Below are 14,676 nucleotides of genomic sequence, written 5' to 3'. Positions count from 1 at the left end.
AACACAGTGTGTGCCTGTTAGGGAGAGAAATGTGTGAATGAGTGAGGGTGAACTGAGGGCCCAGGAGATAGATGCTAAGAAAAGAACTATAATACAATGTGATAAGTGCTGACAGTCAGATAAGTAGAAAGTGTTGTGAGAACTTGAAAAGTAAAGTGATTTTTGAAATTAAAGCAGAAAAAAAAAAACAAGAAAAATCTGATTGATTTAAGGCTCTTTAGAGACATGATTCTACCTTTCCCCTAAACTCTAATGAATAACTCACTTCAGAATCATACAGCAGCCAGGTGGTGTTACTCTCACTTGCTAATGAATATAACTAGCTCCCTTTGGCAATACAGAAGGTGGGAGTAAGCAGGAGAGTGTCTTCAGGTACAGAAGCTGGCTACTGAATTTTCAACAGACATAGCCTACGGCAGCATTTCCCTAATTTACTTTATAAGGTAGCGTTTCCCAAATCACCTGAGGCTTTTGCTAAACAAAATGATTCTCAGGTCCCACTAAGAATAATAAGTCCCTCCAATGATTCCTGCTGCCTTCGAAATTTGGGAAACAGCTGATCTGGAGGGTGTGCATGTATTGTGTGCGTGTTGGGGGGGGGCGGGGCGGGTAATATTATCTTCAGAAATGGTTGTCCTAAAGCCCGGCTTCTAGAGCATTCTTTGTTCTATGGGAGGCTTTAGCCTCTAGTTCTCTTCTCAGAAGTGCATACGATAAAATACAATGGATCACAAAAGATGTCAATTATATTGAAATATAGTTACCAAAGTATTTTAGATATATGTGCTTCTTTAATAATGCATTAAATGACAAGACTTAGTGGCAGGTCCAAAATTCCTGTAATTTCATAGTACTGATGAATGTAAATGGTATTTCAAGGTGTGTGCAACACTGTAATATGATTTGAAAATATAAGTACCTGGATGTCTATTGGTGACATTAAGGGTTCTTTCTGCTGTGGGTTGATGCCTACATTCATAGTTGATGGACATGCTAAATTTCAGCTTAGTGAAAATAAGGAGGTAATTTTATTTGCAGCCAAATTGATGGACTCCTCAGGTTTTGAATTCTTGCTCTGAAGGATGGATTTTAGTTGCTTTGGGGGGATAGCCAAGGAGCAAAGATGGAATTGTTTCTCAAATTAGCCTCTTCTTGTTTGCTACATTTGGGATTTTTTTTTTTCCACAGAGGGGAGATTGCTGTGGGGTAAAATAGGGGGTTTACTTCTCTGAATTCCAATGTCGAATTCCAATGTCTTCATCTGTGAAATGGGGTGTTAACAGATTAGTGGTTCCTAAATGTCAGTTTGTGGCAGATGGCTGGCTGGCTGGCTGCAAATTGCTTAGGGTGGGAGCGGGGCTGGGGCTGGGGTTGGATGATTGGTTATAATTGCTATACATTTCCAAGGCCACCCCTGGAAATTCCAGTTTGGTAGATCTGGGATAAACCCAACAGTCCGTATTTCGAGAGCATAAAAAATCATGGAGGAACCCATTTAAAATGCAGACTCTTTTTTATTTCTAATAATATCATTACAAGGCTCAAAAACTCCTCTCTCCCCAAAACAATGCGGCTCTTTTGCTCTCTCTGTGGTGAGTTTCCCTCCTTGAACCCACCCTGCTCTTTTTTGCTTGTTGACATTCCTTAACCTTTGAGTCTTTTCTCCTGCCCACACTGGGACCCGAGTACTCTGAGTTTAGTATTTCAAATGTTCCCCTAGCTGCTTGTGTTGCCTTTCTGTCCTGACATAAGTGCATTAAACATCACAAAAGATGCTTAACTGAGTGGAACAAAATGGGATGGTTGCGATTGGAGAGGAAAGCTCCAAACAGACTGTAGCTTCTAAAGCAGGAGATTAAAAACTTGAGAGGGAATCTGAGATAGAACGATTTGGTATGGCACAGGAAAGAGTTTTTGAGAAACTTTGCAAACTGAATTAAAAAGCCAACTAGGCCAGGGCTCTATGGAATATAACTATGCTGAATTCACCTGCATAGTTTTGATCATAAACTTCTCTGCGAGGCCTGGGGACAGAGAAAATGGAAGAGGGTCAGAGATCGGTTGCTGCTCGTTCACCTTTAGATATTGCTCAAGCCCAGGTTCCTGTGTGCCTAAACGATGAGAATGATAACAAGGAAAGCCACCGTGGTGCATACTTGCTGACTGTACTCACCCCTCCTTCCAATAGTCCCTGGGTTCTACTGGGAATCTATGAGATTCCCGAGCAGTTGATGTGTTCCATGGAAGAGACTCCTCTTTGCTAAACTAACTTTTCTATTCAGTGATTAGTTCAGAGAAAATCATGTGCCATAAGCCTGTCCAATCAAAGTACATCTTGATGCATCTGTTAGAAGTCTGGGGACACAGATTTTCTCTCTTGCTTGTATTGTACACATGTGAGGCTTAGTGCTTATTTTTGCTTATGGATAATACCAGTATATGGAAAAAGACAGAGCTGAGAGGATTGTAGAGAAATGAGATGGACCCTTGTTCCAACTGTGCCTGCAGTCCACTTTACCACAAGACTTTTAAAGTTCATGGTGTGACAGCCAATGCATTCTGTTTACTGTTTAAGTCAAATTTTGGAGTTCAATTTTCTTTTTTACTTACAACTAAAAGAGTCTCAACTGAGATATTTATAGATTACACTTTTTAGTTATCAACACACTTCCTCAGCTGATGACAGTTGAGTCTAACACATATCCTATGAGATAAGAAAAGTATAGTTGTCACCTCCATTTTGTTCACTTAATTTCTACATCTTTTGATTCCAATTTCTGAGTCTTTCACATAGCATAATAACTCTGTGTGAGAATGAGATTCATCCCAGCGAATTCCATCAGAAGCATGATGTTATGTGATATGTGACATTGTATTGTCTACCTCACAGCAATTCCTCATCTTCACATCTTTTTTTAAAATGAAATCCACATTTTCACTCTTTTTTCTATCCTCCCTTCAAGTGGCTTTATGATCCACTTCTGGCTAATTAGACTGAAGTGAAGTCCCTTAGGGGGAAGTTTTGAGCCACTCCACGGTAATGGTTCCCCCCTCCGTAACCCCCACCAATCTTATTTTGAATACAGCTGTGATGTGGGGGCTATGGCAGCCATCCTGTGAGCAGCATGAGGAAGTAAGCCAGCTTGTCAAGGATGGTGAACAGAAAGTGTGGAAGTCTGGTTCTTGATGATGCCGTGGGGCAACTGAACCATCAACAATTGCTTTCCTTCAGAATTCTGGTTATGTGAGAAAGATAACTCATCTGTATAAGCCACAGTTAGTCAAATTTTCCAACTTGTTCAGCCCAAACATTCCTAATTCATACATACTGGTGTCAATTTTCCTTTGAAGGAAGGTATCTGGCCAATATGAATCAATATTCCTTTCAGAAGATGGATGTATTCAAATCAAACACAGGAAGCTGTGAACTGGACAGCTAATTTTTCCCCCCATGATGTTTGCCTCATTTCTGTCCTATCATCTTGAGGGCCCTCAAGTTTACAGCAGTTTCTCTGGTCAATACTGCATCCTTACTTCTTTCCAAGGGAGCGCTTACATATAATCATGCAATTACTAGACCAGCTACTCAACCACCTGTGACATCATTGGGACAAGTTAGTGAGAGTAATGCTTTGACCTTCTCTGAGACCCATGGATTTATATATTCACAATCCCTTTGAGGCCTGTTAGGGCTCTAAATGCTCTTTTCTCTTGTTAAGGTACCCCATCCGCTCCTGAGGTCGACAGAAAGCAGGCAGGTATTTAAGACTAAGAAAAGTTTGTACTGGGGTGGAAGAGGGAGAACCGGTCCTTTGGACTTGAAACTGCTAATATTTTAACCAGTCATCTGTTAACCATGGCTACTTTAAGTCATATTCTATCATTTGTTGAGGTAGACCCTGAGTGGACTGTTGGAGAGAGTGATGCAGAGATATTAAGTTGCATTGACCACAGACTCGAAGTGAGTGGGAAGGACCAAACTGAGGTGTTAAAGCCCACTTCTCAGTGGAAAGATGTCTCTGCTGCCTCAAATCTTCTTTATATGATTGTAGACTTATTTGACCATGCTCTTGATTACTGAGCACCTATACCAAATAACCTTTTGGATAGAGGGCGTGTTGGTTTTTATAAGAGGATATCAAGAGCTCCACCAGAATTCTTCTCATGGGGGAAAACACATAGATCCAAACTGCAGAGGGTTCATTGAACACTTGGTATGATTTCATGCCTGCCCTCTGCAGACTCAATTGTTTTTCAGTCTCAGCAGTAGAAGGGAGGCATTATCTTTATTTACAGGTGTGGCTAGAAAGGGCTGGCATGGTGTGGAAAAGTCACAATGTGCATCTCCTATACAAACATCTACAGAGATTTTCCAATATGGTCCATCCAGAATCTTGGAAGCTGTCACAAATGGACAGCTGAAGACTGTGCCTGAATGACTTTGTTACAGACATGAAAAGCCTGGTTTTATTTCAGAGGCAATTAAAATGCTTATTAGGCTGAAAGTCTTCTTCCTGCATTTGTTTCTGAGGTTCATCTTTCTGGAAGACTTAAGAATCCTTATAAGGTATAGGGATGGACAGAAACACTTTGGTTGGGGAATGGTGGTGTTATGAATTATTGACTAATTGACACTAGGTTATAACACCTAAAGTCCACCTTACTTTTGAGCAAAACATCACATGCTTTTAACTCCTTTCAGTCTCATTATTATTGAATGTAAAAATAAGTAGTTCATTGTTGCAATAGACACAGCAGCAACTGGCATAAGTGGGAATTGGCCAACTAATGCAGACATTGCAGAACAGATTCATTCAATCAATCATATATCAAATATTTATTTAGCACATATGTGCCAGGTAGTGTGTTTGTACTACAGGGGGAAAAGAAAAGAATAAAGACATAGCCTCTGATTTCAAGGTTTTCTCAGACTAATTGGGTTGATAAAAAAGTTAAGATAAACTACAATACCCTTTGCCATCCTAGCTCAGAAGAATAAATGCGTAGTTTTTCTCTGAGTATCCCCTTAGCCCAGTGATCTACAACAATTGTGCCACAAGAATTTTTAAAACATTCAATACTTATTTAGTCAGAAGCACTGACCTTTTTCCCTTAGATTGTCAAATTAAGAAAATGACAACAGCTAACACAACAATAGCTGTCTGGTGTGAATGCCCTGTCTTGAACCATAAATATATAGGTCATATAATAGAGTTGTATCTTATTGGTCACATTACATAATAAGGTTGAGTCTGACTGGTTAAATTCTTGGTACTAGAAATCCTTATGTACAGGTATAAGCACCTGACTTTTTAAAAAGTCACTCTGGAGCAAAAAGGGTAAGTAATTACAATGATTATTTTTTGTAAATCAATTAAAATTATACCTATTTTTTTGTCAGATCAGCAAAAAATATATTTTTTGGTATCTTGCAGAATTTTAGCAATTAGTTTATGTGTGCCCCGAGATGAAAAAGGTTGAAAATTGCTGCCTTAGCTGTTAGATCTATTCCTAATCATCCTAGCTGTTTTTCTTCTTTTCCTTGTCTTTTTTATTTTCTTTCTTTTATGTCTCCCTGTTGAGATCATAAGTCTAATTTTAGTTCCCAGTCATTCTTTAATACAAGAACTAGCCTAGGCTGTCTATGTTTGAGATTTTTGTTCTCCTGTGATATGTCATACTTAATTAACTGTCATCTTCACTATTAATATTAACTGAGATATTAATTTGATGAATTTTAATTTCTCTTAATCATAGCATCATTTTGTCCTTCATTGGATACCTCTTTAGAATGATACACAATGCAGAGAAGAAATGTTAATAGTATATTAATATGTCTTTTTAAAAAACTCTTTAGTAAATTGCATGCATTCCCAGTAATAATATCTATTTCTTGAGCAGGTATAGGCACCCTGATACTTCTGTTATCCAATGAACATTTTCTCTTTTTTACCTCCTGACTCTGCTTTGCACTTTTGAATGAAAATACTTTTAAATTTAAGAAATGTTTCTCTCCAAAAGAATTCTCCAGGGTCTGCTGCATTATCTGATTTGTGAGGGCTCTGTACTATTAAAGGAGGCATCAAAAATATAAATTGGAAGGTTTGGTTTGTTCCTTAGGTAGCAACCTGTGGAGAGATGACATCCAGGTGGAAAGAGTCAGGTCTGAGGGCAACTGACCATCTAAAGGAGTCTGATCTATTTGCAGACTGTTCTTTTTCTCTTTTTTTCCTCATTCATTAATTTTTTTCCTATAATTTCTTTTACCTTCCCCACCCTTCTCCTGAATCCCTCCTGGGCAGTCTCACCTCCATATACACAGAAACACTGATGAAGGTGCCTATTGGACTGCCTCACCCAATCCCTCACGTCTTTGAGACATGCCAGAGAGTAAACTCAGTACATTTTTAGGGTGAGTCCTATCACTCAAGTCTGGTTACATGGATACCGAAGACCTGGGAACAGAATCATTCCCAGCTCTTTGGCTCTGATATGTGCAAGTGATGCTGGATAATGACTGCTCTCCAGACCTTCAGTTTCCTCATGGAATATAGATGGACAGGAGCCCTCTCTGCTTCCCCAGTCCCCAGATCACAGCAGAAAGCATTCTGAGCCCAGAAGACCAGGAGCTCAGGGAGGACAAGGACTAGCACAATCACATGGGCAGCCCAAACCTGGGCTCACTTACCTCCAAGTACACCACCCAGGGCATCACCAAGGTGGCTACCAGCAAGTCCGCCACAGCCAGGCTCACCACCAGATAGTTGGTGGTGGTCTGCAGGGCCCGTTCCCTCAGGACAGCCACACATACCAGACCATTGCCAAAGACAATGGCAAGGATGAGCGCACAGTAGGACAGGGCATAGTAGGCATGCGGGCGGGCCTGGATGGCCCCCGTGGAGTTGTCTGCCCCACAGGTGGAGTTGATGTGGCCATTCAGCTGACTTAGTGACACCATAGCCCAGAGGGAGAGCAATGACCCCAAAAGGTATCCTGGGAGAAGACAGAAAAAAGTTGGTAAAATCAGACTCTTTGGAAGTGGGCTGCTTGCATGCAAATATTTGATTTCAACAAATATTTATTGAGTACCTTCTATATGACAGGCACTGTTCTAAGCACTGGAAATACAGGAATGAACAAAAGGATGATAAAAATTCCTGCCCTCTGGAAGCCTCCATTCAGGAGGAAAAGTCTAATAAATAAGATAAATAAAAGATGTAGTGTGTTTGATGATGATGCATATTTTGGAGAACAGTAAATCAGAGATGGGGCTGAAGAGAGGGAGAGGAGTGTGTGCGTGCGTGCGTGCGTGCGTGTGTGTGTGTGTGTGTAGGGCACCTGAATGCCATTTTTAATTAGGGTAATCAAGCCCCCAGGGAAGAGGTGACAACTAAGTCAAGACCCAGAGCATCTGAGGAAGCCAATTGTGCAGATTTCTGGGGAAAGAGTTGCCCAAGCACAAGGAACAGCAGGTACAAAGACAAGATGGCTGGCATATGGAAGGGACAGCGGGAGGCCAGTGTGGAAGGGCACGACGAGGTTGGGAGGTTGTGCAGAGCTGCTGAAAGTACCAGGCTTGGAGTCAGAGTAAGACGGGGAGCCGTTGCAGAATTAGAGTCCTAGCTCTACCACTCCCTAACTCCGGGGTCTTGGGAATGTCACTTCACCTCTCTGATCTTGATTTCCTCTTCTGTAAAATGAGAGATGAGATGGAACCTGTCCTGAAGGGTTTTTGTGAGGATTAAATGAGCTATTTTAATGATAAGACATTGAAAGCCATACCTGACACCTAGAAAGCTATATGAGCATTAGCTCTTTTTCTTTTATTGATCTGTTTCTCTTAACTTCCCACTCTGTCTTTGTTGCCTCCCTTCCATCCTCTGTTGCCATGGTTTGCCTTTTCCCCCACCTCTCTCTGTCCCTCCTAACCTCCTTCAATCTCCCATTCTCTCTCTTGTATTTTACATGGGGCATTGTAGGGTTGGGAGAGACAAATCTCAAGAGCAATGGAGTCAAGAGGCAATATAGTGGTTTTTATATTTAGGGAAAATCCATGCGTGGCATTTTACTTGAAACTTAATTTTTAAAGATTGGTTACCAACCAAAGAAATGTTTAAGCTCCATGAAGTCCTTGCTGCTGTCCTGGATACCACATTCCGGAGCCGATGACCATGCACCCGCTGTTCTCACCCTCTGACCTAGTCTAACGCCTTGCTTTTCACACAGGGAAATTAAGACCCAGAGAGATGAATGACATGTTTTAAGTCATACAGTTTATTTTTAATTTATTATCTGAAAAATTTTAAATCCTCACCCAAGGATATGTTTTTATTGATTTTAGAGAGAGGAAAGGAGGGAAGGAGGGGGAGAGAGAGATATTGATTGGTTGTCTATGTGTGTGCCCTGGGACAGGATGGGGCTGGGGGCATTTTCTCCTGCTCTCTCTCATATGGAGCTAGAAGGGCCCAGGAATGCTAAATTCAAACCTGGTCTTTCAGACTGTTAAGAAGAGAATTGTCAAGGCAGAGGATTAAACATTTTATTCAGTGGTTTGTTGGTTATGACTAAAATATTTAGACATGGAGTATATGGGTCTCCATGGGAACTCTTGTTCCAGGCCCTGGCAGAGGTAGAGGCTGGCTTGGTGGCTGGGATTTGCTCTCACTTTTGATATCTGCAGCTCTTCTTTGATTAGGAGATTGGCCTAATCATGGCTGTCATTTCCTGCCTCATTTTGAAATTTTCAGCCTGTAATGTGTAAGTGTTAGAATGAACAAATGATTGTAAGGGGAGACCGGCTTGGATTGAATTCAGACAATTAAAAAAAATGTTCTTTATCTTGGCACACTGTTTGCACTCAATATATTTTAAAGCATAATAATAATTGTAGATAATAATTATAATTTCCTTATTATTTGGAGAAGGGCAGCCGCTATCCCGGAGATAGCACAGCTGCAGCCAAGAGCTTTTGGAAAAATACAATGCTTTCTGATTATTCGAGGATATTTTCACCTTTGAAGCAGGCTCAGGCCCAGAAAGGCTTTCCTTCTGGGACTTGAAAAGCAGTGGCCAGAAACCACTCTTTCTTGAGGGGGTCTGCAGTTGCCTAATGTCTTAGCCTCTTCTCACCTGTCAGGTAAGAGAAAAGAGGAAACCTAGGGATATTTGTTACCATCTTGCTGGACATTTTACTCTGCCAAGGTTTGACAGCTAATTAGAAATAGTACAGCTGAATGTCAATAACTAATTATGTGAAGGGAAACCTTCAACTCTGAAAATCAATTCTGAGCCTGATGATGGAACCACTGTCGCATAGATTTCTGATTTTTTATTTATTTTGCATTGTGCTGTCTCTGGTCTTTGATTCCTCATAGCAGCAGGTGGGGTTAAGCCCTGGTTAGGTGGCAACTCCTGGTGAGTTGCAGGTATGGGAGACCAAAGCAGAAAATGACTAAGATGCTAGATTACTCCCCACCTCTCAGCTGTTTCAGCTTCCTCTCTCCTTAGATTTTTCTTTTTAAACCAGCATTGCTTATATAACAGAAAGCTCAGTGGGCTTTTCTCCTTTGCTTCTCCCTCTGATGGGTATGCTAACAGATAGTAAACTGGTCTCAGGAAGGAGAAGCAGAGAGCCTAGAGAATTCATTAACTTAATAATCACTCTCTAAGTAATTCGTAATGATAGTCTGGTTTCCTCATCAGCAAAATGAGACTAATCACATCCACTCCACAGGGCTATTATAATAATCAAATAAAATTATATATGCGAAGGCTTGTAACCATTGACAGTGGTTGTGGGAGGTTATCTTGTGAATCCATCGGATAATTAGCAGCATCCCTGACATCTACCTACTAGGTGCCGGTAGCGCTCCCCTCCCCCTAAGCTGTGATAACCAAAATGTCTCCAGACATTCTCAATTGTTGTTTGTGGGGCAAAATAGCTCTCCCTATTGAGAAACATGGCTATAGCATAATTTCTGGCATGTAGCACTTGAAATATTGCAGCTCTATTGTTAAAGGGAAAGTGGGAATAGGTAAAGGGGTTGTTGAATAAGGCACAATTGCCAAGTGTCTGTGGGACTCGGAAATTAGAAGATGCCTGATGACCTCGGGAGGAGCAGATAAAGTGGGTGGGAGGTAAGAAAATGAAGAAGGCGGGGACTAGAAGAGGGCTGCTGGGTTTACTCTTTCAGATTCATTACATGTAACGCCAATTATACATTTTAATGAGCCTTTCAGTTTCTTACAAAGTATCGACTAATCTTGGTCTTTATAGTTTATTTTAGCATCTTTTAGAATGAGAGCATAATCTGTTTTAAAAAGCAGAGGGCCAGAGCGTAGTCAGGCCCCCATCTGCTCTGGTGTACACCCTGCTTTGCTGATACTCAGTCTTCAGTTCCAAACTACCTACAGTCTGTCGGGAATACCCGTGCGGTGCCTCATGGCACCTGGTCCCATACTAAGCTTCCGCTGAGTTTGTTAGGAATATACTTACTGAGATTTACAGGATTATGATTATTTTTTCTTTTTTCTTAAGGTTATGGAGTTAAGCAAAAAAACACAAACAAACAAAACCCCAAACACTTCTAGTTCTTGATGTCCTTCTGAAAACGATGGTCACTACCACTTTAGGCTGCTACTGTGTGCCAAGCACTAGTACTTTATACATACTATCTCATTTTAATATTTATAGCAGCTCTGAAGGTAGACGTTGATATCTTTCTTTTACAGATTAAAAAGCTGAGAGATAAAGGTCCAGTTACTTTTTCAAGGTTCCACTGCATGTAGGGGGCTGTGTGGAGCCCAGCTTTGGTCTGCAGTTCCCCTGAATCCGAAACTCACGACTTATTCGATGTGCCTACACTGGGAGTGAGCCTGATGTGGCGGTCATTGCCAGGCAGGAGCGGTTTTCCCTAAACCCGGAACAAAACACCTTGATAGCAGGGTTCCATGACCAGATCGCTTGTATCATAAATCCCTGTCTTTGGCTGTCTCCAATCTTTTACTGAGTTATGTTCTGGAGTCATAAAGTCTCCCGAGATTGTATGGTTCTGGGCTTCAATGCAGACTTACTATAGCGCCTGAAAAAATTAATAATTATAGCTAATATTTATAATCATTATCATGTTTAAACCTCACAACAACCTGATAAAGGAATTAGGTGCCATTATTATCCCCACTTTTGAGGATGAAGACAGTAAGTAATAGAAAGGTTAAGTATCTCGCTGCAGTTGTACACCAGTAAATGATGGAGCTGATTCAAACCAAGAGCTGTTTGTTTCCAGATGGAGTTCATGTTCTTAACTACTTTGCAATTGGGGTAAGGGAGACAAACCTGAAATGGGGACTAATTTTAAAACCTCCCCTTTTAAGAGTATCTTGTGCATGTCACCTGACCTAGCTCAGTGAAGTCAATGCAGGTGCGCACTGCAGATGGAAACAGTGGGAGTTCCATTGTCGTTATTATTAGAGGTAGTCTTTAGCATTTTTATGGCATTTTATTCTTGAAAATTGGAGTCTAGTTTATTTTCCTAATGAATATTCACAAATGCATTGAAATACATAACGCATTTATATATTTGAGCACATTTACATTATTAACAAATGTATAGAGAAAAATCATAGCTGGTTACTGAGATCTCATAGCTAAGGTGATAGACTTTTTATCCCCCTAATTAAACCTGCTCAGTAAAGCGGAGCATCCTCACTTTTCATCACAACCTCTAAGCTCTGAGCAGCCTATCATCCTAATCAGAGTTAAAACGGGGAACTCAGTGTATCAGTCAATCAATGAGCAAATATTAATTGATGACAAACTTCATTATGTTAGAAATCAAATTTAATATTGCATAAAATCTATTTGGTATTTGCTTTAACTCATATTTCATAATCAGCCTTCTGTATAGAGGCTTTAATATCAGATATTCTTTTAGATACTGTCAGTAGTTTCCTTGTTCAACACCCCTGCTCACTGCTAACCACGAAGACCCTTGAGAATGTTCAGTTATAAATAAATAAGCATCTGAGTAAGACTCTTTTTCATATTGTATTGGCTTCTCTTTGGCTACAAGAGTTTCAGCCAATGTAGTGTCAAGCAGCAATCCTTTACCTTTATCCAAGGATGGACATCTTGCTGACCTTTTAGTATTAATAAGCAAAGGGCTTCACCTATAAAGTACAAACAAGTAGGCAGTGTAAGTTTAGAATCCAAGTTCCACTTTGCTACTGCAGCATTATTATTTGTGCATGCATTTTAATAGTATTTGATTAAACTAGATGCATGAACTGGAACAAATGCCTAATTACAACAACTTCCATTGATCAAATGAGCTACAGTAAGTAATGAAAGTCTCACAATTAAACAACAACAGTACCCTTAAAATTATATGGTATCATTAAAGAAAACATGCACAATCATCATCTAAAGTACTACATATCTCCGTTGGGAATAATTGAATTCTGACTCGGAAACAGTCTTACTTTAAATAGACCATTGAAAATAGTGTCTCTCCAGACCTTCAGTCCTGGATTACCAGACTGCCGAAATGGGGGAGTTAAAAAAAAAACCCAGACCCTTGCAATTAAGTAAATCTGTTAAGAGTAATACAACCAACTTTCATACAAACCCCAGGATACTAACAGTTTTTTTTTTTTAAATTTTCCTTCTTTTAAGACTGCCTTGATATAGCTACTAAAGCCCATGAGGATCTAATTTTGGGGGGAAAAAGAGAAGAGGTTGATACTGCCCACAAAGTGAGAAAAAATGAAACAGATACCTCAGGGTTTCAGGTTTTTAAGTAAGAGACGGTACAGTTTTAATCCATGTTCTTAGAGAACCACAGAACCCAAAGCTGATTAAATAATCTTCCAGGAAAACACTGCACATTAAAGTAGAAACAAAAAGAAAAATTACTTACCCTGAAAATTTCTTTCGATTTCTGGAGACTGTGAAGTTTAGGCACGTTAGCTCCTGTAGCCATCTACTAACTGCAAACGTGCCCAAGCAAAGCAAACTTTGCCTTTCCCACAACACAGACACTGTGGAAATGAACAGAAAGAAAATCATCCATTTTTGCCTCTAAGGTGAAATCACTTGTGTGCTGCTTTCCCAGCTTCCTTAATAGACCTTACTGCATGTGTCATAGCAGCTTTCGAATGCATCCGTTTTCTCTAGAGGATTTGAGAGACACCCTAAACCGAATAGGCTTGGGGTAGCCCTTCGGAGGAGTCTCTGTCCTTGGTGCTGAAAGAGGGGTAGTAGATGCACAAAAGATCTGTTTTCTACCTTCCTCTTCTCTACCCTCTGTGCCTCTATCTGCTCCGTGCTATACTTTTTAGCACATGTGTATTTTCCCCTCGGTGCTCTTGTTAATCCCACTTTCCCACTGTCTTTACTTCTATGCTTTAATTTTTTCATCTTCCTCCTTTTAATTGCCACTCCAGCTTTCGGTGGGTGTGAAGATGATTGGTTCAGCAGAGGGAACAGATCGACAAATTGGTATCACAAGGGGTTAATAGAAAGCAGTGCAATTTAAAACACAACTGACAGAATAATTGAACTTGGAGGTGTAAGCCTTTGTGGGAAAAGAATACACACACACACACACACACACACACAGTGGAAGACAAACTGAGGCGTGGAATCTAATTGGTGATAGAGATGAAATAAGCTTAATACTGTGAGAAATGTTAGATGTTTCATTTAGAAGCACTCTTTGTTTTCAAGGAACTTTACAAAAATATTTGCAAATTAATTCTTACTGCTCCTCAGAGTATATGTGAGTAGTTTTTATTAACTCAACTTTAAAATTGGCCAAAGTGATATGGCACTAAGGACAATGGCAGTGAAAGTCTGTTTCCAAAGCAGCACTAGAACTTAGGTGATCCGATATCATAGTCAGACACCTGGTCACAACCTTTTACCATGGAATCCTAACTATTTCCTGTTCTCTTGTTTTGATTTCCTCTTCTTCCTTCAGACAGCATGCTAATTCTTTCATTGCTTTCTCTGATGACAGTGGATGTGCTTGGCAGCTGCAGTGCAGCCTGTCATGGGGAAGCCAGTCTAAGTATGACTGTGATGGAGACCTCTGCTGGCTGAGGAAGAGGCGGTGGCAGCAACAACGAGGTCTAAATGCTGCTATTAACAGCCATCACTTATTGAGCATGTACTATTAGCTTGTCATTTTAATGCATTCCTTCTTCTAATAGTTTCAATAACCCCAAAATGTAGGTACTCTTTTTACATCTCTAATTTATAAATAGGAATATTGAGGCTTAGAGAGGTTAAAATAATTTTTAAAAGTCACACAGCTAGCCAAGATTTGGATCTAGTCATCTTAATTCTGGAGCATGTTCTCCTAACCACTATGAAATAATTCTTTAAAAGGTGAAAAATTTATATTTCCCAAGAAACTGACAATTTGTCATAGAGAATAATAATTATAATGGCAAAAATGATGACATAAGTAATATAATATTTGTATGGTGACATAATTTATACAGCATTTTCTAATTCATGGTCCTCTCTGCATTTTACATAAATCCTCATGATGCTCTTATGAGGCTATTATGGATTAAATTACACCCCCCTCATTCATATTTTGAGGCTTAATCTCAGAATACGACTGTATTTAGAGATAAAGTCTTTAAGAGGTGATTAAGTTAAAACGAAGC

At 40.0% G+C, this 14,676-nt stretch overlaps 1 protein-coding gene across 2 annotated transcripts in view; it reads right to left on the bottom strand.

Moving 5' to 3' along the window:
- DRD3 (dopamine receptor D3) overlaps positions 1 to 6,958 on the bottom strand; it is a 40,505-nt gene extending 33,547 nt beyond the window's left edge. For both annotated transcript variants that reach the window (XM_054577277.1, XM_054577278.1), the window contains exon 1: positions 6,689 to 6,958. In XM_054577277.1, coding sequence (XP_054433252.1) covers positions 6,689 to 6,958 — 270 coding nt within the window. The remainder of the gene's footprint in view (positions 1 to 6,688) is intronic.
- Between the last annotated feature and the right edge of the window lie 7,718 nt (positions 6,959 to 14,676).

The sequence above is a fragment of the Pteronotus mesoamericanus genome, unplaced genomic scaffold (genome assembly GCF_021234165.1).
Source record: "Pteronotus mesoamericanus isolate MK-2021 breed Mesoamerican mustached bat unplaced genomic scaffold, CSHL_Meso_final contig_42, whole genome shotgun sequence".
NCBI classification, from domain to species: domain Eukaryota; kingdom Metazoa; phylum Chordata; class Mammalia; order Chiroptera; family Mormoopidae; genus Pteronotus; species Pteronotus mesoamericanus.
This window is presented reverse-complemented; position numbering and strand designations above follow the sequence as displayed.